At 45.0% G+C, this 20,966-nt stretch overlaps 2 protein-coding genes across 4 annotated transcripts in view; one reads left to right on the plus strand and one right to left on the minus strand.

The window, feature by feature from the left end:
* ari-2 (E3 ubiquitin-protein ligase ari-2) overlaps nucleotides 1-15,503 on the minus strand; it is a 37,262-nt gene extending 21,759 nt beyond the window's left edge. For 2 of the 3 annotated variants that reach the window (XM_077640124.1, XM_077640123.1), the window contains exons 1-5: nucleotides 15,355-15,503; nucleotides 8,671-8,877; nucleotides 6,148-6,291; nucleotides 3,851-4,001; nucleotides 638-759 (exon numbers count right to left, since the gene is read on the minus strand). In XM_077640124.1, the coding sequence (XP_077496250.1) occupies nucleotides 638-759; nucleotides 3,851-4,001; nucleotides 6,148-6,291; nucleotides 8,671-8,877 (624 nt within the window). In that variant the 5' untranslated portion in view covers nucleotides 15,355-15,503. Of the gene's footprint in view, nucleotides 1-637; nucleotides 760-3,850; nucleotides 4,002-6,147; nucleotides 6,292-8,670; nucleotides 8,878-14,870; nucleotides 14,961-15,354 lie in introns of those variants that run through there. The other variant, XM_077640122.1, reaches the window with a different exon arrangement.
* A 232-nt stretch (nucleotides 15,504-15,735) lies between these two features.
* LOC144107932 (uncharacterized) lies at nucleotides 15,736-20,055 on the plus strand. The gene is made up of 4 exons (XM_077641170.1): nucleotides 15,736-15,902; nucleotides 16,350-16,497; nucleotides 17,534-17,814; nucleotides 19,234-20,055. The coding sequence occupies exons 1-4, from the start codon at nucleotides 15,888-15,890 to the stop codon at nucleotides 19,519-19,521; spliced, it is 732 nt and encodes a 243-aa protein (XP_077497296.1). The 5' UTR covers nucleotides 15,736-15,887; the 3' UTR covers nucleotides 19,522-20,055.
* The last annotated feature ends 911 nt before the right edge of the window (nucleotides 20,056-20,966 follow it).

Raw genomic sequence — 20,966 nt, forward strand, 5'->3', positions numbered from 1 at the left:
TTCACTGACGAAGATCATGTCACTATAACAAACATTTCTGCCAAATGATTACTTGAGACTACCTCCTTTTACGTCCCTGACAAGACTCGTACTTTTCCATCTGTTTTTATGCAGACCATGATATCAAGGTTCTTGGTACTAGGATCACTGAAGACAAATCTAAATTGAACTATTTTAATAGACTGATGTGTTCTAATCACAAACAGGCTATGTGCAACAAAAATGGAGCTTTTATAGGCTACAAAAAGTTAAAATAAAATAAAATATAGGCATCATTACCATGTTTGGACAGTTTTTTTTCCTTGTCTGGATCCCTGAGGCTAGGCTGCATCGTCATTCACTTCCAAACAGTGATCACAGAGTTCTTTTCACCAATGGCCCCCACGAGTTTGAATTGAGTGGCAGGAGAAAAGAAAAAAGCTCCAAGTTTTACTCTAGTTTTCTCAATAGACGATGCGCCTTTCGTGCTGAACGAGTGTCAACGTGCACCAGAAAGAGCGACACGATCAATTTTTTCGGAGAACAAAACTAGACGGAGTTCTCCTCAATGTGCCTTCAAATCAATGAACAAGCTTTGGGACATTCCCGAGCTATTCCAGTGCCCCCAGCCCAGAAGCAAAAACCAACACCTGCTCACCCGCACGTAGTCTGAGAACATGAACTGCTGGTACTTTTCACGCAGCACAGACTTGCTCAGCAGACTGAGGACAAAGTCCTCGGGGACCAGAATGTTGCAGAACTGCGCCATGCATTCAATGGCTGGTGCAGAATTTGCGTGCAAGGGGAGAGAAGAGAAGAAAAAAAGAACAAAAGAGCAGACTTGTAATTACACATTCTCTGCAATATACAGGTGCCCACAAAAGTTTTCGTAACATGAAAATTACTACAAAGCTTATTTTCTGGCCAGTCTAACCATGCAGCCACGAACTCATGAATGTGCTATGCAATTTCCTGTGCGACTCGCCCAATGCACTTCTCAATGCCTGGCTAAGCCGTATGTAACGAAAAAAGCTTTTCGTGATTTCAGCGCACCAAAAACTTTCATGGGCACCTGCACAGTCGACACTCAATATCTATAACTCGTAGAGGACTGCAAATCTGTTCAAGTTAGATGGAGTTCATACTGAGAGGGACAAATTGCCAGCTAAAGAAAACTGGACTTTTGAATTAAGGAGGTTCGATTTAATGAGAGCCCACTGTATATAGGCACTTGCGTCTATAAGGTCTTCAAAAGGACGACAAACCCCACTTCAGCAGTAGTTGAACACAAACAGAAGCACAATGCCAAAAAAAGAGTGGTTCTGCTCAAAATATACTGTATCTTCCGAACTATGGTCTACACATGGTATATAGTCCATGGTGGCATAAATTTTGGCTTAAAACTAAGTTTTTGCTTACGTAGCCTGCACCCGGTGATGAATTTTGGCTGAAAAATTAGTTTTTTAGATCGCTCATAGATGTTTCAAAGAACCAGCCCAGATTTCCTGCAGACATCTTGGATAAGTAGCCCACATCTGTGCACAATTTTCACTGACTTCAAATTCTTTCTCTGCTGCTTGGTTCAACTTTACTGCTTGAGTGCACTAGACAACCTCGAACTGAGTCCTGCCAGGAAGGCTTTTCGTCTTTTCAGAACCATCGCAACTGTTCTTCAAGAACAAAACACCCGTGGCATTATTTCATCGCTCGTGGCGCTTTTGATCGAGGTTTTGCGCATGTGCTCACAAACCCAAGCAATCAAGAGCAGCCAGTCTAAGCACCGCCAACACAGCAGCATTTGCTTACATATCGAAGCTGATTTAACTGCAATTTAGCACAGCAAAATGTCGCAGCTGCAGTATGTTCCTCCCTTTTTTTGCTTTGACAGCCATGCTAAATTTAGTCTATAACCAACGATCTTGAAAAATTATATCATGTATACAGTAGAACCCTGCTGTTACGTTCCTCACTACTGCATTTTCCCGACTGTTACGTCGTTTTCATCCGGTCCCGACATAGCTCCCATAGGATTCAATATATTGGGAACCTCACTGTTACGTTGCAGCTGTGAAAACGTTCCCGCATGATACGTCGCAACCTGGCGCCCCGAACCCGCCCTGGCAATGCGCCGCGCAAACCGCCATTCTGAGTTTTGACGAGTCTTGGCCAAGCTTGGCTACGGAGCTGGCTGCAAGAAACCGCACACGAGTTGGAGAGGCCATCGCCAGATGGCCATCCCCCTCGTGAATGTTGAACCATGGTGGAGCTTGTAACCGCGATCTATGCGTGCTTAGCAAGCAAAAGGCACTTCCCCTTGAGTAAAAGCCGGACGTACTAAACGCAATAGAGAACTTGAAGCATTCCTAAGGGAAGTGCATCGTGAAGCGCTGTCTCGCACACATTGGTCACGGAGAGCAGCCTAAGACCATTTGAGTACTTGACTCTATGCACTACGTCGCTTCAGTGTGGACTGCAGTGAGTGCATCAATTGCACGGCACTGCTTCGCGCGGTGTGGCTTTCGCACAGACGAGGAAGTGGAAACTGCTATGGAAGCCGAAGAGTCGAAAGCAGCCTCTTGTGATTAAGAGCTAACTGAGGCTATGAATGCACTGGGTGCCACGGGAGTCACATACGACGGCTATGTCGCCGTGGATGCTGCCGTCGTGACGTCGGAGTGCCAAAGCATCGCTGAGATCGTTGCAAACTCAAACGCAAGTGAGGCTGCCGACTGCGATGTCGATGAGGAGCAGGCGTTGCATGATTCCAGGGAGTTGGCAGATACTACGTGCTTTGGAGACCCCGGCGGCTCTGACATCCTCTGCCGGTACATCGCATCTCAAAGCGGCGCTGACAGCAATGAGGCCTTCCAGGCTATTAGAAACACGTGGTGCTTTCCAGCGAGCGAAAGAAACGGCAATCCACTTTTTTCAAGTTCTAAGATCACTTTGCGGAAATAAATTGTTTCAAGTCAAAGCTGCACTGTTTTCATTCATTTTCGGAGCTTTGCGCACTGTTGCATTTACCCAGCTGTTACGTTTTTTTCCCCGGTGCGGTGAAAAACGTATAAACGGGGTTCCACTGTAGTTCATACTCATAAATAGTCTGCATGAAAAGAAATGTCAGCTTCTACACATGTAAAGTCCAGCGACTATAGTCCGGAAAATATGGTAGTGTACTATACACACACAGAGGAGTGCACAAAATCAAGACAAAAATTTTCTGCTTATTCAGCTACAGTGTCACCTATAAGACCACAGTAGCATCTGTGTACAGTCAGTAACGCATGAATAGACCTTTAATAACAGTGCTTTCCAGGCACAAAAAATGACCTATTTACTAGTCACCAAAAATACTGCAGCAAATTGACATTTGTAATGCCCGATTACAGCATAAAATTTCGTTTATATAACAATGTAAAAGTTACTTAGCAATGCTTACTTCTAGTAACCCCTGCAATAGTGCATCGTCAAGGTTTCTGTCACTAGGCGCACTAAGCTTGGTAACGATAGATTAGTTCGGTTGAATAAAATTTTCTACAATTCCATTGCAACACATGCTCCATGGCTGCAGAGGTGGGAACAGATGCATCAAGGGGAAGTTTCAGTCAAAACATTTGTCATTGTCAATATGGCACTCCCAAAGTCTCCCGAGCACACCACACGATTCAAATATCGAAAGAACCCATTGAAAGCTGTTTCAGAATGGCCAAGCAGCTACCGCATTTGCAAGAGCCATGAATGCTTCCGCAGTGGCCCCCAATAGCGAATGATATCCTCTCTACCGATTTACCACATCCAACACGCATACAATAAGCACTTCATGAATTCTCTTATAATACGGCTCCACGCTGCCGTGGCAAGCTATACATACATGTAGAAATGCCCTGCAGGATCTGTATTTCAAAGTGCATTGCCCAGCAGTCTGGGCAGAAGTAGTGGCCACAGGCCAGGCCCCTGAACCGTTCCCCAGGAAAGTTCTGAAGGCAGATTGGACACTGCATTGAAGGGTTGTTCCGTATTGCCTGGAAAATGAGAGACAAAAGAAAAAGGAGATGCATCTTTTGCACTGTGCGCCATGCATCTACAGTCTAACGAAACAAAGAAACAATTTTCGCAAGGAGAGCGCAGCAAACTGTTCCTATCCAACCACAACAAAATGATGTCAACAAAGCACTGCAAAACTGAAACTTTCATAAAGCCAATTACAGCAACGTCTCACAGCATAATGCAATGCTATATTCACATATCCCTAGCCAGGTTCATATTGCTGTGTATAGTTGTAGATCGGCATATTCCCTACATGCTGGCTGCCACTGATATATCGGATAGTGAAAATTGTTAAATTTTTCATTCACTTGGTCATACTGTGAGCCAGCACAGGCCCATATAGGACTGGGTTGATAAAAAGGACGGAGGGGCAGGCACAGAAATTTTTAAAAAATAAGCTTCATAACGCAAAAGAAAAGCAAAAAAAGCCAAAAGAATGTCTCATACCTAAAATAACAATTCAATTTTGTTGGCGAATACATCGACTGATATGGCATTCACAATGTCATGCAGAAGCAATTTCCATGTTGCAATGGCCAGTGGAAATAAAAATATTTAAGTGTACTACATAACGGACAATGCATGATTTAATCTGCTGAAATACTGAGAGGGTGGTTTCAGGAGTTCATTTCTGTCTATGTTTATACAGCTGTGGTAGATAAGGAAAAGGAATTTCATTGATGCAATGCGTTGGCGGCATTACAGGGTCAGTATACGCGCTTGGCTGCGCAGAGCACTTAAACTGTCCTGGTATATGAGTATATGAATCGGACAGCCGCATTCCAGATTCCAGCAAGTTAATCAATTAATTGCGACAGCAATGTATTTTACCTGAAAACAGTGCATTTCCAGCTACAGCAACGCGCCACAGTCATAAGTGCAGTGCAGACAACTCTGAGAGTGTTTCTGGGAAGAGTTCTGCCAGCTAAACAATACAGCATTGACCAATCTCTCCTTATCACTGCGCACGCTTTTCATAAGTGTTCATGAGAAACCTAGATGCAAAAGAAGTGGACAAATGTTTAGGTTGGTAGAGCGACTGCTCCGGTGTAGCGGTGGTCCCGGATTTGAACCCCGGACCAGGACGAATTTTCCTGTAACTACGAAGTTTCTGAGAAAGCTGTACTATACCTTTCCTTTGTAGCCATATGGCTGCGTTCGGGTGGATGCCAATGAGTAATTACTCCCTTATTAAAAGAAGTGGACAAGTCTAAAAATGACAATACTATCCTGTCCTTGTCAAACTGGCTTCCGAGGAACCTTTAGGATCCTTGGGAGTGCTTTTTAGGTTCCCTCAGCACCTAAGTACATGCATGCCTCAACACCCACCTTTCCTTTATGCACTTCCTTTAGGGACTGACCATACTGTGATGGCTCCACAGCAGACAGTTTCACATCACAGCTGCTCATTATTAATTGAATTTAGCCATTTTCTTAGGGCCCGTGCATCTGAACGCTCTTTTTTGCATGCATGTTAGGTAGTGAGGAACAGAAAAGGCAAAGTTATGTGGGGTCCCTTAGCGTCTTTCGAAAACACTGTGGCTGAAAAAGATTGAGGACCCCTGGTCTCGAGAATGCACCAGGATTGATGTCATACAGACCAGTGAAAAACCTTTGCCTGTTAGCAGAGGCTACAAAACACTGTCATTGCTCATAATCACTAAGCAACAAAAAATAAATTCACACTTCACGTGCATGCAGCTTAGCATGTTCATGCTGTCTGGGTCACTACTGGATCACGTCGTGTATTCATGTTGCAAAGCCATGAATACCAAGGCGCGCGAAACAGCCGCAGGTTTTTCAAATAGCCCGTGAAACACAAAATGCCAGGTCGCTGTCGCCATCTGCTGGCCGTTCCAAAAAGGTGGCTTTGCTGGTGGCTCACAAATGGGTCACACCACACCCACACGAAAATTTGAAGGTGACCGACTGGTGGGCCGTGAATCGCAGGGATTAGGGCTCCAAAAATCAATGCCACAGCGAACTTGTTAACTCTATAAGCTGGGACAAGCTGCTGATATCTTGGAACCCGGCATTTGAAGCAGACATCTGTTTGCAATACCCCGCTGCAAGCCAGGCAAGGGCGAGTGACTAAGGATCAAGCAATGAAAATTTTCCCACCTGCATTTCAACGGCCGCAGATCGCAGCGGCTTGATCCGAGCATCCGCCAAGGCCTGCGCTGCATTTTGCTTGTACTTTTGGATTATTTCCTCTGCATTCCAGTTGTGGGTGTGCAACAAAACTTTGGCTAGCGAGGGCATCACCTGGAGAGGAATGGCAGATTAACTGCGCTCTTTCCCACGGGTCATTTCAACAAGCATCGTATGTCTCCAGCTTCTATCAGCAAGTCCCTCAGCACACACACATCTCAATGGTTACCCTTTGACTCAACAATGTGAGCTAACTGATGCCTAATGCTTTCAAACTTCTTAACAGCTTTGTCCTATCTTTATATGATATCACTGTTTCATTGTTTCTGATGAGCCTTCTCCAGACCACCCCAGTAGTAAACTGTAAATTGTAAACTGATGGTTTTGATGCCCACGAAGCAACACATGGGTTATAAAGGACACTGTGGCAGAGGGCTCTGGATCAACAATGACCACCTGGGGTGTTCTAATGCGTGCTGACACCACACAGCATACTAGAGACTTTTGCATTTTGCCTTCATCATAACTTACTCTTACTTGAGTGAGCTTTTTTGCCTTTAAGATCTTCCTCCACACTGTCTTATCAATGGTTTCTAACTATTACACACAAATTGGACATTACGCCAGGGAGAACATCACACTAGGCACACTAGCACACTAGCAAGTCCCTCAGCACACACACATCTCAATGGTTACCCTTTGACTCAACAATGTGAGCTAACTGATGCCTAATGCTTTCAAACTTCTTAACAGCTTTGTCCTATCTTTATATGATATCACTGTTTCATTGTTTCTGATGAGCCTTCTCCAGACCACCCCAGTAGTAAACTGTAAATTGTAAACTGATGGTTTTGATGCCCACGAAGCAACACATGGGTTATAAAGGACACTGTGGCAGAGGGCTCTGGATCAACAATGACCACCTGGGGTGTTCTAATGCGTGCTGACACCACACAGCATACTAGAGACTTTTGCATTTTGCCTTCATCATAACTTACTCTTACTTGAGTGAGCTTTTTTGCCTTTAAGATCTTCCTCCACACTGTCTTATCAATGGTTTCTAACTATTACACACAAATTGGACATTACGCCAGGGAGAACATCACACTAGGCACCCAGCAACATGTTTTTTTTTTTCAATTCATTTAATTAATTTCACCGAAATAATTAGGATAAGAGTAGGCAAGAGAAAAAAGCAAACCATTTTCACTTGAATAGTACTTGAGACTCGTTGCACATGGCATGTAATAAGAGCACAGCATATCAGAGATATGATTATGAAATCATTTTTTGTCAGAAATATACAGCTAGAACAATATAAAAGGAGTGATGAACTATGATAAACAAAATAACAAGTGCCACAACACAATGACGCAACAATAAATTCTACTGGGCCCCGAACCATGTTTCAATTAGTGGCAGCGAGAGAACAGACGTGTGCACAGCGCAAGCTCGTGTCAAGGAAATCAAAAGAGTAATTGTATTCTACAAAGATTGCATGAAGTCAGTACACTGTAAACTGAGAGATGAATGGCAGAATAAATGAGATAATGAAGTAAATACTAAGCTACACCTAGTAAAGCCCATCACAGGAGAATGGAAGTCATGCATACACCAGGTACGTTTCTTGGAATTAATTCTAAGTTGTCTTCGCAATGGACATACATGCACCTACCCCATAGCTTCACCCACACTGAAAATGAGAAACTGACATGCAAGCTATGCAGAGAAATGATCACCATGAACTACCTCGCAGTTTCATGCACAAGACTCGAGACGCTAAGAAAAAAGCAATTCTCGCCAATTTATGGACACACTCCATTCCACCCTACCTTACTCCTAGGAAAAAATGCACTTGATGGTTCATGTGTTTTGACTTTTTTTTAAAAAGAGGTGAAGCTTCTAAACATGTTCCAGTTTTTTAAGAGCATTTCAATTCTTCCTCACAAAGAAGACATGTATAACCTTGCATTTGGCGCATGATGGGCTTAGTTTCCATAAAACCAAACACAACAACTTTCTCGTTTGAAAGGCTAGAACAGGAATCAACATTTGGGAAAGGGCAAGCCCTCATTTTCCATCCAGGTATAGCTAGCAATGACATTAAGGACAACCTCACCCAGTTTTCGTCCCTAGCATAATTCAACTGCCTGGATTTTTGTGGCCCTATTGACATCTGTTCCGCAACAAAAGAAAGACTCTTTGCCGAGAAATTCACCCCTAATTGTACCCACTTCCACCCCACGAGGCTCACAGCTCAAGTCTACGAGGATAACATCTTCACTATCCAATAGGCAAACATGGGCCTTTTCAGTCACAACATACTACAACAACTGCAATATTGTTTATATAAAAGAAGTTCCCACATGTAGCTCTAAAAGAGCCACCATTATAACAGCATTTCTGCATCTCGATCTGCTTCGTGTAAACAGAAAGTACAGAAGAACGCAGCAGCATTATGTAAACAAAGAGCAAAGGCAGCCCTTCACTCACACTGAGGCTGGCACAGATAGCCTCGACAGATTCATTGAGTAGCCGCTCAACACCCTCTATGTTTAGGCACTGGAATTCAAAGTACTCGGGGTCCAGCTTCTCCTTGTCCTGCTGGTCAGTCTCGCCGTCCTCCGGGCAATTATAATAGTCATCGTAGCCAAGGTCCGAACCTGAGCTCACTTCAGCGTCAGAGCCTGCGTCCGACATCTGGTAGGAAAGAAGTATAGCCGTGCAGGGGATTTCACTGCCCAACTCTCAGTAGACAGAGAACAACTTAAAGCAGCAATGCAAGTGGGCAGTTCATAAATAACCTCTGTTAACTTTTCTTTACTTTAGAGAAGCATAACAACAGTGAATGGACAACAAAAAACCCGAAAAAAATCCTGAACAGAGGTAAAGAAAAGCTTAGTAAACTAAAGAAGGAACTCTGCAACATGCAAATGGCTGGCATTTCAACAATACATCCCTCCAGCTGCCAGGTGAGACAGGTCACACTAAAGCATTGCGTAACTGCCAACCTGAAGGCTTTCAAATTTTTAAAAACTCTCCAACCAGTCAGACATTTTTTTTTTTTTAAAGCAAAATGTCATGGTGCGATGCATCTTTCAGTGTACGATACGACGTGACGGTGCTGGAGTCTCTTCACACGTGTTGTTGCACGTGAGGAGACACACAAATGGCAAACAGCAAGTGGATGAGTGACAATTAAGAAGCCTTCAATAAATAAACACTCTTAACAGCGTGTGGCTCGGCTGGCTGGCTAGTAAGCGTAGCTGACAGGCACCGCCACTGCTCTGAGCTGGTGGTGAAGCTCCGAGGATGAAATTACGCAGCCAGGCCAGGCTCTCTATCGCCCTATCGCAGGAGGCCTGCCGATCGTCAAATCATTACCTGCAGTTGCGCATGTGTCAGAGGGACACCGGAAGCAATGCAACATGAAGCTCAGGTTTGGGGACAAATATTTGGGCGATCGATTTGTCAAGCACGTTCAACCATGGCACGGGCACCACTTTAGGATCCCGTCCGAATAAACAAGCTGCCGAAGCCATAGTCTTAAACTGGCCTTTGGCAGGACTCTGGCGGCAGTCCGGATTATCTGAATTAGCGGGGGTTGACAAGTAAGAAAAACATTTATTTGGTTGGGTCGAATTAAAGATGTTTTACTGTACAATGTTACAATGTTCCAGTTGCTGCTGCTAATTTCACAGATGATACATATTCCTCTCTTGTGACGGCACAAGGTACCACTCAACGGTACAAGTAGTTACTAGGTACCACCAGCAAAGATGTGAATTTTTTTTAATAGAATTTATTTTCCGTAAAATTTAGGCAAAGGTTCGTAAAATCGTAATATGTGCCCAAATTCGTACATTTCACGGAAAATTTAGAAGAGTTGGCAGGAATGGCATTGTGACAACACAGCGCAAGGACACAGAAAAGCACTGAACCACCCATAATCTCACTCATAAGCATTTATTTTTTTTTATATAAAGCCTCAGTGTATTTTTTGACAGGGAAAGTGCATATTCCGCTTTAACAAAACTTTATACCATAGATACAAACAAGAGCAAAAAGATGAGAAGCACGTGCCTTGCAACTGCAGAAGAGAGAATGCTGACAGCATGTCATTTAGCTATCAAAAACCACACATTTCCCGAACAATTTTTTTATACTGCCTTATTTCAGTTTATGGCAGAACTGCCCTCTAATGAAACCATCTGCACAGGTCACTCAAAAATGAAGTGGGGGGGGGGGGGGGGGCATGTATCCCACCCTGTAGAGACCATATACTTCTGCAAGTTCATTACTTCCTAAGCAATGCAACTTGTGAGCACTTTTTATAACACGGCAACACAGGATGCCACACAAGCTGGGTGCATGTTGGAATTAAAAGTACTTATGAACTCAGCGTATCCAGATAACAGCGCACTAAGCCTACTTGATTCTATGATCTGGTGCAACAACGCATTGTCTGCTGTGACTGTGGGCGAGCGGCAGCTTGCCTTTATAAGCCCCCATTACCGGATGTAAGAGGGAAAGGGTTCCTAGGAAGGCATCAAAATTCCTCCCCCCCGTCAGCTGAATATGCCGTGACTCAAGTAAGAGCCATGACTCAAGTAAGTAAGTAAGGCGCAGTAGTACCCTTGAACTCAAACTTGGTCACATGCCTCTCATCACCACCGTGTTTAGTTTTCAGGCTTTCAGAATAGGGTGATGCTACCGGTCAGGGGGATAGGATGTTGGGACTTGTCCCGCTCATCCTTCGTGGTTTGCTTTCCCGCGATGCACCCTCCCTAGTTAGTTTAAAGGGACACTGAGGAGAAATTGAAGTTGGCTTGTATCGATAGAATACCAGCTCCTGATCACAAAAACGCTGCTCTTACTGAAGACAAAGCTCTTGTAAGGTAGAAAATAGCAAGAACCAAAATACAGGTATCGCCACCACAGGCCAATCTCGCAAGTACAAGCGTGGTGACGCCATAGGACGAGAGACGCCACCTTGGAGGAATTTTCCATCCTATTTGGTTTCGCGAATCTCTGAGGCTGACAAAGGTAGGCTGCGCAGATCAATATTGAAGTAAGTTTTGTTTTAAAACCAATAGTGCACTTTTATCACACAAGCAAGGCAGGCAAAAGATGACCTGAATGTTGGAAGCAAAGAAAACGAATGCTTGGCGGTGCCACAGGCGGCCAGGAGAGTTTCGATTTGTTATGGCGCTTCGCTTCTATGAGCTTTGCGTGCCCCGTGGTTTTGTTTTTGACGCGCTTCGATTTACAAGCGCCGAACAGCAGAGGAACTCCAAGTGCCGCTTCAAGTGCTAGTTAACCTTTGAAGGAGCCTGTTAAGGCTTGTCAGATGATCGCAACGGTCGATGAAAAGCTATGATGGCACGATGGTCGGTGATCGTACAAGGCAGCACTTGTGTATTCGCACGCTTGCCCGGCGAAACATTCGCGGCTGTGCCAGTCAACTTCAAACTACTTAACGGACATCGTTTATTAGGGACGGGAGACAAGGTACAAGGCAGTTCAGAAGTGCTGATGGCCTAGCTCTGTTAGGCCAGGATATACCTAGCGAAAGCGCGGAGATTTCTGCATCAGAAGAGTGCATTCACTAGATGCGCTTTTATTGTCGGCTGTAACTTGAGCCGTTGTGGCGGAGCGGTAGCGTTTCCGCCTCAAACGCCGAAGGCCCTGGTTCGATTCCGAACCTCGGCACCCGACTTCTTTTCTTTTATTCAGTGAGTGGGCGGGGGGTTTCAGTGGCTCCCATGGATGCCGCCGCTGAATACGTTGGTTAGCGGTTAAGCGCAGGCTCTGTTAAGGCGCGTTTATGCTGCGACGAGGCGCGCGCGCGTGCTGCACGGCGAAGTCATGTCGGTCAAAGCGAGACTAAACTCCAACTGCGCTTGACCGCCGACGCGTTCGGCGGCTTCAGCGCACTCTGACCGCACTGGCGGGGAGATTGGAGCATGTATCTATTTCGCGCCGAGTGCGCCAGCCGCCGCCGGCCCGGCCAGACTGATTTGGCTCCGCGGCGAGGTGCGCGTTATATTCAATAGCTGCGGCAGTTGGGCGGAGCTGTTCTTTTCAATCTCGGCTATTTTAATCCATTCACAGTACATATCTGAAGGTACATGCAAGTTGGCGAGAGAGCCAGATCCAGTGGACCCGTTGGATCTAGCGGAAGCCGTTGAAGCTTCATGCGCCGGCTTTGGTTTCAAGCCGCCGACTTTAAACGCGACCGCCCTCGAGCACCCATTTGTTTTTTGTGGCAGAAAATAAATAAATAACTTGGCCCTTGCCACCGTGGGAGACCTCGACGCCGCCTGCTGCGCCGTGCAACCGCGCCGTTCAAGGAATCACAATCCGTTGGCCCCAAAGCCCCGGCCAGCCTCCAATGGGCGCAAGGCGCCGACCTTGTCCTAGCCCCTTGCGACTCCCCGCACTGGGGTTATGATATTTAGTTTGCAACGGCTGCTCACTGAGGAAGGGGGAAACGACCCACCGGCGCCTAACCTAACCGTGCTCCCTCAAAAGCATCGCACGCTCTGTGGGGCTGATGTCGCTAAAATGCAGGCCAGAGTTTTTGCGAGAACTACGTCGTCGCTTTCGGGAACGGGATCCATTGTAACGCTGGCAAGACGCCGGTGCAAACGTAAACGAAGCGACGGCAGCGATTCCCAATAGATGCCTTCAACGTGCGGTGGCGGTAGCTTTCATTTCGGCCGCTGCTAGACCGCACCGCTAGCGGCCAGAAATCACGGAGTCTCCGTTTACGTCACGTTGCATGTCACTCCGTTCTGTGTCGTCATAAGACTTCTCGAGTTTGAATCAGAGCGGCGGGAAAAAATTTTTCAACTTCGAAACCAAATTTCTTCGAAATAAATGCATCTTTCGCTCCCGGACAAGCGTCAACAAAGCCATGAAATGCCGAACTATCAGATATTGCTAACAAAAAAATTTTGATAGGGTTCTCCTCAGTGTCCCTTGAACAAGGGAGGGCGCCGGTGTAGCAGTGCCACGAGCGCCAAGGATGGCGTGATTGCTACGCGCACGAGGACAGGACTCTCTCTTCGGCTGGGGAACTCGACGCGTGCTGACGTGTCGCCATGGTGCTCTGCTCCGCTCTCCGCCAGCGGGGGCAAAGCCTTGCGGAGGGGAACGTTCTCCCGCATCTCGTCTTGCCCACACACATACAGGCCCACTAGTGCTTGTGTAAAATTTCGGGCTGATGTTTTTGTATTCGAAACATCGGCTTAAACTCCAGGTAAGGAACCCTCACATGCATTGTTCCGACTGAAGCACAAGTCATCAAATATGATGCTGTATGTATGTATGTATGTGCGTGCAGGCACGTATGAAGTATGCATGTTGTTTACATGAAAAAGAAAACTGTTTCATTAACACCACTGGAATGTTTATCCACCGTGATTGCTCACAAGACATCGAGCCGGCACTTTTCATGACGGAAGTATTGAGCTATGAGAGCTGCTCAAGTGTTTAAAAAAACATGCACAAAGCAGCACACTGCTTCACAGGACAGAAAGTCTGGGGAAGAGTGATTAATTAATTAGAAGGTAAGCCCGTCGGAGGGGTAAACGATAGGGCCGAAATGGTCTGCTTTCAACTCCACTGCTAGTATGGTGGCACCATACCACTAGGACCAAAGTGGAGCGAATGACAGCGATGGCGAGTTTCAGAAGGAAATGGAAACGGAGAAACGTTAGAGACTAGTTATGGACAGCCCTTTTGTTCCTGATCATTTTTTTGTGGTCATTTTTCTTTTAATTTATTTTGGGCTACATGTCATTTTCACATTTGGCTATATTTGGGCTATTTTTTAAATCTGTTTGGCAGTTAGTGCTCGAACCCAACTGGTAACCCCGCTTGAATTATTCAACTATAATTGAAAAAAAAAAGTTAATAAATAATGTGCAAAGATGTGCACATGCTCTTACCACTACAAAACGTTATGTTCAGCGTTTTGCAGTGTTGATGTTAGTGCCGCTGAGTACTAAAATCGATACTAGTGACAAGGATGAGTTCCGCTTTGAACAGGTGTATTCATCGCCGGGATAAATGTCAAGTGCGTGAGGCCTCCAGGCGAGTTAAAGCATTTTTCAAAAGTTTTTCTCCACACTTTGTGCACAGCCTCCACCTCTTGGATTCACTGCGGTCTAAAAACTCCCATAGTGAAGACAGAACGGAAGCTCAAACAGTACATGCAGACAGCCAGATGTACTACAGTTAGATATGTCTTTTGCTGCAATACGTACAATATTGAGTCATTTCAATTAACACAGAAGCTAACTAGGTTTTCGTTGAAACCGCGTTACGGTACAGGTCTTTCGAAACATGAACTTTCCAAGAACTTACAAGACACCCCTTACTCTGGATTACGGCAGGTGCAGCCTCGACGTACCCGGTCGGAGGCGTGCATTCGACTTCGTCACGGTTTCGAAAGCACGGCACGGAACTTGAAACAAGTTTCAGGAGGAATCAGAATAAAAATAACCCGAAACGCGAATAAACTTGAGCCCGTGCCAAGGCGTCGCTCGCCGACAGAGAAATCGGAACTTGCGCAAGAGAGCATTTCGCAACCCTCCAAAGTTCACAGGTAACAACAGACGGCACTTTGCAATATTATGCGATCGATCAGCTTCAAACTATTTGTTAAACGGTACAGCAATGCTTACCTTACGACACAAGAAAAAAAAAACACGTATCAGGATTTGGTAACTAGAGCCTGGTCGACACGCGCTCAGGTTCATATTCAGACGCACATTCTCAAGCGATAACTTTCAGTGCAGCAGTTTCTGTGTTCCTAAATATAAGCCGCGATGTATCAACAAGTCTTTGTCAGATAAGTACGGGTACCAAAGATTGGATGGTCTCCAAGACAAACATCTGTCACTGGACGAAGCCGTTACGCGCGTTGCCTGCCGTTTTCCACAAGAACGCAGAACTTTTTCCTGACGTCAAGGTCAATTCTGAGTGCCACTTCTACACACTCTTGTTACTCTGAACTAACTAGGTGCGGTACTAGCAGCGAAAATTCAACGGAAACGGTCACACATCGCCTTCCGCAACAAGCACCAGCGAGTTTCGAGAACTTGGGGCAGGACACATGCGACGAAAGAAATGGTGGAAAAATGGTGTCCAGAAAAGGGGACATCTCACCTTGAAACCTGATGCAGTCCGATACCGTAATTACAAAAACAAACCTTCGTACGTTGGCAAAAGTAACATCCTTCTGCAGTTAGGCTTACATTCCTCCAACAAACACAACAAACTGAAGGCAGCGCCCCTTGAGCAGCCGGTGTGAGCAACTGCAAGGAATGAAGGATGGCGAGAGCGAACATTGTTATGGTAACATTGTAAACTAAGCAATGAAGCGAAGCACAGTCGGTTACGAAGTGAAGTTTAACTTTCAGTTTAAAAAAAAATTACTGCTCGCAGCAATGGTGGTCCTTTTAGGGGCGAATTGTAGGCCCCGTAGCAAACGCAAACGCCAGCGAAACGCAGTACTCCTCTGAAGAAATTTGTCCGCATCGTCAGCGCAGCATTTTAAGGTTGGTTTCTTTTTTGGTTGTCAATGGGCATTGGCCGCTGCTGAGCGGTAGGCAAAATGCCGTCAAAACTGCCCTCCAAACCTCTTTGCTGACTCTGATCGCGTGTTTATACACTGTAAAACTATATAGTCAACGTGCAATATGGAGCACAAACCGGTGAGTGGCTGTAAATAGCCGTTATTGTTATGTGTTGCGTCGCCATAGACCTAGCAGCAAAGGGTTTGACGGCCTTCTAATGACATTTGTTGTGTTCTCGCCATGAAAACGTGCCGATTGGTTAAGGCGCACGCTGAAGGTAATAAAGCGCGATCGGATCAATTTTTTTTTTCTGCTAAAGTTCGATACGTTGGCCTTGTATGCTTGCTTTCAGTGATGCTGGTTATTCTCGCCGCATCTTTCATATCCACATTTAATGCTGATATAGTGACAGAACTTGAACATTCTATCTGGGAACTACCGTGTGGATAAAGTGTTGATTGAAGCTAGACTAGTGTTTTTTCGCTGTACGAGGCTCTTACATTGGAAAGTATGTTTTGTGCCCAAGAATGCTCGGTAACTGCGCGTTTACAGGCGTGTACAATCTTTCTTTTTATTCCTTTGCAGTTTCTTTGGAGTAACGACCGGCAGAAAATACTCATCGACTTTTTCAAGGAGAACGAGTTTCTTTACAACCCAATTCACCCAGACTACAAGAAGAGGAGACTTCGAGACAAAAAAATTCTCGAACTGTGCAATACACTTGGATGTTCAAGTAAGTTGTAATGGATAGAATAACAGATGATCTTTGCTCTGGGTCCTAAAGTGCTCTCTGCTTTAGCAACTGCACAAATAAGGATTGTTGTTTTGCATAGCCAAAGCCTTTGCATTGTGTCGATCAACATACTGAAAGTAGTCAAATATCTCTCATCTAAACGTTGTGACATGTATTCAAACAAATGCAATATCATTTTATTGCGTCTACACCTAGCCACTGGTGTGCCGTTACGTTTTCACTGAAACATACATGTTAAACCTAGTTATCACAATCATTTCGCAGCCAGATGCCAAACAAACGGCATCATAACCGCTTCTGCGGGAGTTGAGCAACAGCCAATAGCCGCATTTATAACAGTAGGTATTGAGATCAGTGCTAAAATATATTTAGCAGTGCCCAAATTTGACAGAACTACATGCTACCCATTTATCATTTTGTCCTATCAAGGGAATGTCTCAAAACACCAAAGCTAATGTGCGTTATGGTGCACACGCTCAGTAGTGGCAGTATTGCTTGTTCATGTCACAACTTTCAATGTCTAAATCAAAAAGTTAGAGGTGGCTTTTGGTATATTCGCATCTCGTTCTTGCAGTTCTTTTATTATTCAATAAGCAAGGATGTGAACATGCATTCATCCTGGATAAAAATAAAATTGTGTTTGATAATATCTCTGTTTGTTAATTTCATAACAGCGCTCTGAAGATTATGTGACTGCAATCAAAGTGTGCATAAAATTTCATGCTTCAAAAACCCAAATTTTGCTACAAGTCCTTTTTTTTTTACGACAATTATTTATTCTACCAAAACTGGAACGTTGGTACAAAGAAAACAGCATTGGCCTCCATCTTTTTCAGCAAAAAGTTTCTACAAATGCATTGTGCTAACAAGACTGCCCCCCCCCCCTAAATCTTACCATGGCCTCCAAGAATCTTTCACTAATCCACTCCTGAGAGTTGCTGACACAATGCCTCGAATGCCAAACGAATTGGCCCAATATTCACTGTTTGTGCTGAGTCGTATTTCTTGAATGCAGTGCTGGAATGCAAGAACAAGTTTCACAATTTGCGGACCTACTTCTTCCGCGAGTACAACAAGGTCCTCAAGCACAATGGGACGTGCAATGGCAATGGCGAGGAGACGTACACTTCCAAATGGGACTTCTATGAAGACATGAAGTTCCTCAATGTGTGCTATCTTCCACGGACCTTGGAAATGGCAGCCGCAAGCGAGAACAACCACGAACCGACAACAGATGCGCCGAGCACGGAGTGCAACTGGGACGTCAACAGCATTCTCGAGCCAGACTGTCTTATTGTGAGCCTCAGTTTGTTGTGTGAAATTTTTTCGCGTGATACCACCTCTTTTTTGCTGTTCCTGTCAGTGCAGTTATAAACAGTCGGGAGAAATATTTTCTGACACGGTCCTGAATAATATTATTTTTTGTTTTGACCTTGTTCTTCAGATTTTATTGAATCTCTGTAACTTCTTTTAGTTTCACATGAACAGCTTTGCTTGACTTCTCAAAATTGTCCCCCTCAATCATGAATTGTGCAAAGCGAGGGGGGTGGGAAGAAGGAGGACTTTAAATGTTCAGATTCTTGAAGGGAACATACTGCCTCCCAGATGGGTATTGTAATTTCTCTAAAGTACTCTTATGTCTACATTATGACCCAACACTGCTTTCAGAGACTCAGTCATTTCTATCACTACAAGTCCTTGTGTAAATAGATCAGCATATTTTATGTTTCTTAAATTGCTTGCGCTTCAGAAAACAAGCATTTGAAAACACACACACAGAAGCTGGGCCGAGGCTACCAGAAAAGCCTGGAGGCGGCCATCAAAATACCAAAACAGCCTAGCGATAGCCATCCTGCAAGGACACCGAGAAAAAAATCGAATTTGGCCTTTGTATCGATAAATTACCATGTTGTAATAACAAGATGGCTACATTCACTGTAATCAGAGCATTTATTACCTCGAAAAGGCGAGTGAAATAGTTACAGGAATTGCTTTTACTGGCCGTTTTTACAAACTGAATTATGTCACGGCCGATTTTTAAACACAGATCGCTGAGGCTATGCTTCACCACCATTCACTTCTGAATAGTGAGCGTAGAGTTCTTTTTAGTCCTGACGCGATGGCTTTGGCGGCGGAGGGAAAATGCACCATTTCAGTTTTCTTGGCAACAACCATGTCTTTTGCTGTTAAGCATCTACTTAGCCAGAAAGGACAAAACAACAAATTCTAACCACAAACAAGAATTGGATGGAGTTATCCGCAATGTTTCTTCTAAAATTATACTTTGCGTTCTGGCTGAGTGGCTATGGTGCTCACTTGCTGACTCAAAAGACGCAGGTTCGATCCCAGCTGCGGCAGTCAATTTTTGATGCAGGTGAAATCCTAGAGGCCCGTGTACTGTGCGATGCCAGTGTACGGTAAAGAACCCTAGGTGGTCGAAATTTCTTGAGCCCTTCACTACGGCGTTCCTTATAGCCTGTGTGGCTTTGGGACGTTAAACTCCCATAACTGATTTTTTGTGTTCATTTTGTAAGTGTGGCTTCCAGTGGTTCTAAACAGCTTGTTGCACAAAGCATACAAAATATATAGGCTAAATGCCATTCATAGCACATTCATAGTCCTGCAGTATGAAAAAGTGACACCAAACAAGGTATATGCACATGTGGCGACACTGTGACTGAAAAAGGTTTGTGTCGTGCTTTGAAAACCTTCTAGGACGAGTCTGCAGAGGTGCTGGAGGCTGAGCAGGATAGTTCAAGCGTCTCGGAGCACCGTGCCCCAACGCCCCCGCACAAGCGAAGAAAACAGCAGGAGGAACAGCCTGCAACGGTGCCAGCGGCACCGACGCGGAGCAGCACACTCGATGAGGAGCACTACTTCGGGATGTATGTGGCCGCTGCACTTCGCACGTTCGACGCCGTGGGCCGTGACACGGCCAAAGTCAAGATCATGGACCTGATCATGCATTTACGGCACAACGTCGACCCCAATCACAGGAAGTAGGCGAGGTGGGAGAGAGGAACCATACTTTTTCTTTTTTTTTTTTTTTTGCCGTGTCGTGAGTACTACAAAGTAACTGTGGCAATAATTGTGTGAGTGGGTGTTTGGCCAGTTGTGTAGGCTTTTTGCCTGACTGTGAGTCTCCTAGTAGCACTTCTTTTCCAATGCACTTTGAAGACATTTTCGACATTGTTTTGTTGTAATAGTAGCCTTAATGTGACGCCAAATGGGCTTTGTTAAGATTGTGGTGGAATGTATAGCCGTGGTAGTCTGGCTCGAGTGCAGTATCTTCCACATAAGCAGTACAAAATTTGACACTGTCTCGAGTTTTCGTTTACTCAAGATGCAGGAAAAGGTGGATTGCAGATTGTCCTAGTACTGTCCTTTCTGTCATTATCTTCCTCCTCAATAATCAGTTGTTCAGGGGGGCCTCTACGGACAATGTACAGAAATCCAAGAAAAGCTATTGCTGTAATGGAATGCCTTCCAGGGAATGTTTTCTTCCGAAAATAATTCATGTGATGGTTCAGATGAAAATGGTGTTTTCGTGATAAAATTGTTTCCCTGTCCCCTTGGTAAATCAGGGAAGTCAGCAGTCTTGTTGCAAACCGAAAGGAACTCATTCGTTTTTGGTGTTACTCTCTGAGAGCTGGGGCTTAGGATCTGGCAGCTTGTGTATAATAATGGGCAGTGTACGAAAGATACCAAACCAGCTGCCTTTGTTTCATCCCAGCTATTTTACTGGCATCTACTGTCTCATAATATGTTAAGTCTGGCTTAGTGGTTGAGAGCGATGCTGGAAGCGTTTTCTAACTGGAAGTTAGAAAGTGATAGTTCTAGTTGGTCCTCATCAGGACTGATCCTCATAAGTGCAGCGGCAAAACTGTTTGGAACTCTGAGTTTAGAAGAATAGCACACAGGTGCAGTAGCACCAGCTGCGGTCATTTTCAGTGGGCTGCTGAGGTGTCTTAGTGGTTATGGTGCTCAGCTGCTGAGCCTAAAGACGCGGGTTTGATCCCAACCGCGGCGCTCGAATTTCAATGGAGGTGAAATTGTAGAGGCCCATGTACTTTGCGATGTCGGTGTACGTTACAGAACCCCAGGTGGTCGAAATTTCAACTCGACTTGAAAAAAGTCGACACGAATGGAAGTCGACCCCCCAAATCACATTTCCGAAAAAAAAAAAAAAAAAAAACTTCAGAGGTTGTTTAAGCTTAGCCTTGAATAGTTGAATGCAATAGCATTATCCAGTGGCCACCGTTTATCGCCAGCCGCTATCGGCTGCTGCGCGCGGGCGTGCCCATCGGCACATTCCAAAACGAAAACGTATTAGTCACTGGACTATGTACTCGTCCACACTTGCGCCATCGTCCTCACTAGCGCTGCCGTCATGATCGCTGCTGCGGTCGCACAGCTCATCGTTCTAACGTCGTCGTCCAGCGAAATCC

Source organism: Amblyomma americanum, chromosome 10, assembly GCF_052857255.1.
Source record: "Amblyomma americanum isolate KBUSLIRL-KWMA chromosome 10, ASM5285725v1, whole genome shotgun sequence".
Taxonomy (NCBI): domain Eukaryota; kingdom Metazoa; phylum Arthropoda; class Arachnida; order Ixodida; family Ixodidae; genus Amblyomma; species Amblyomma americanum.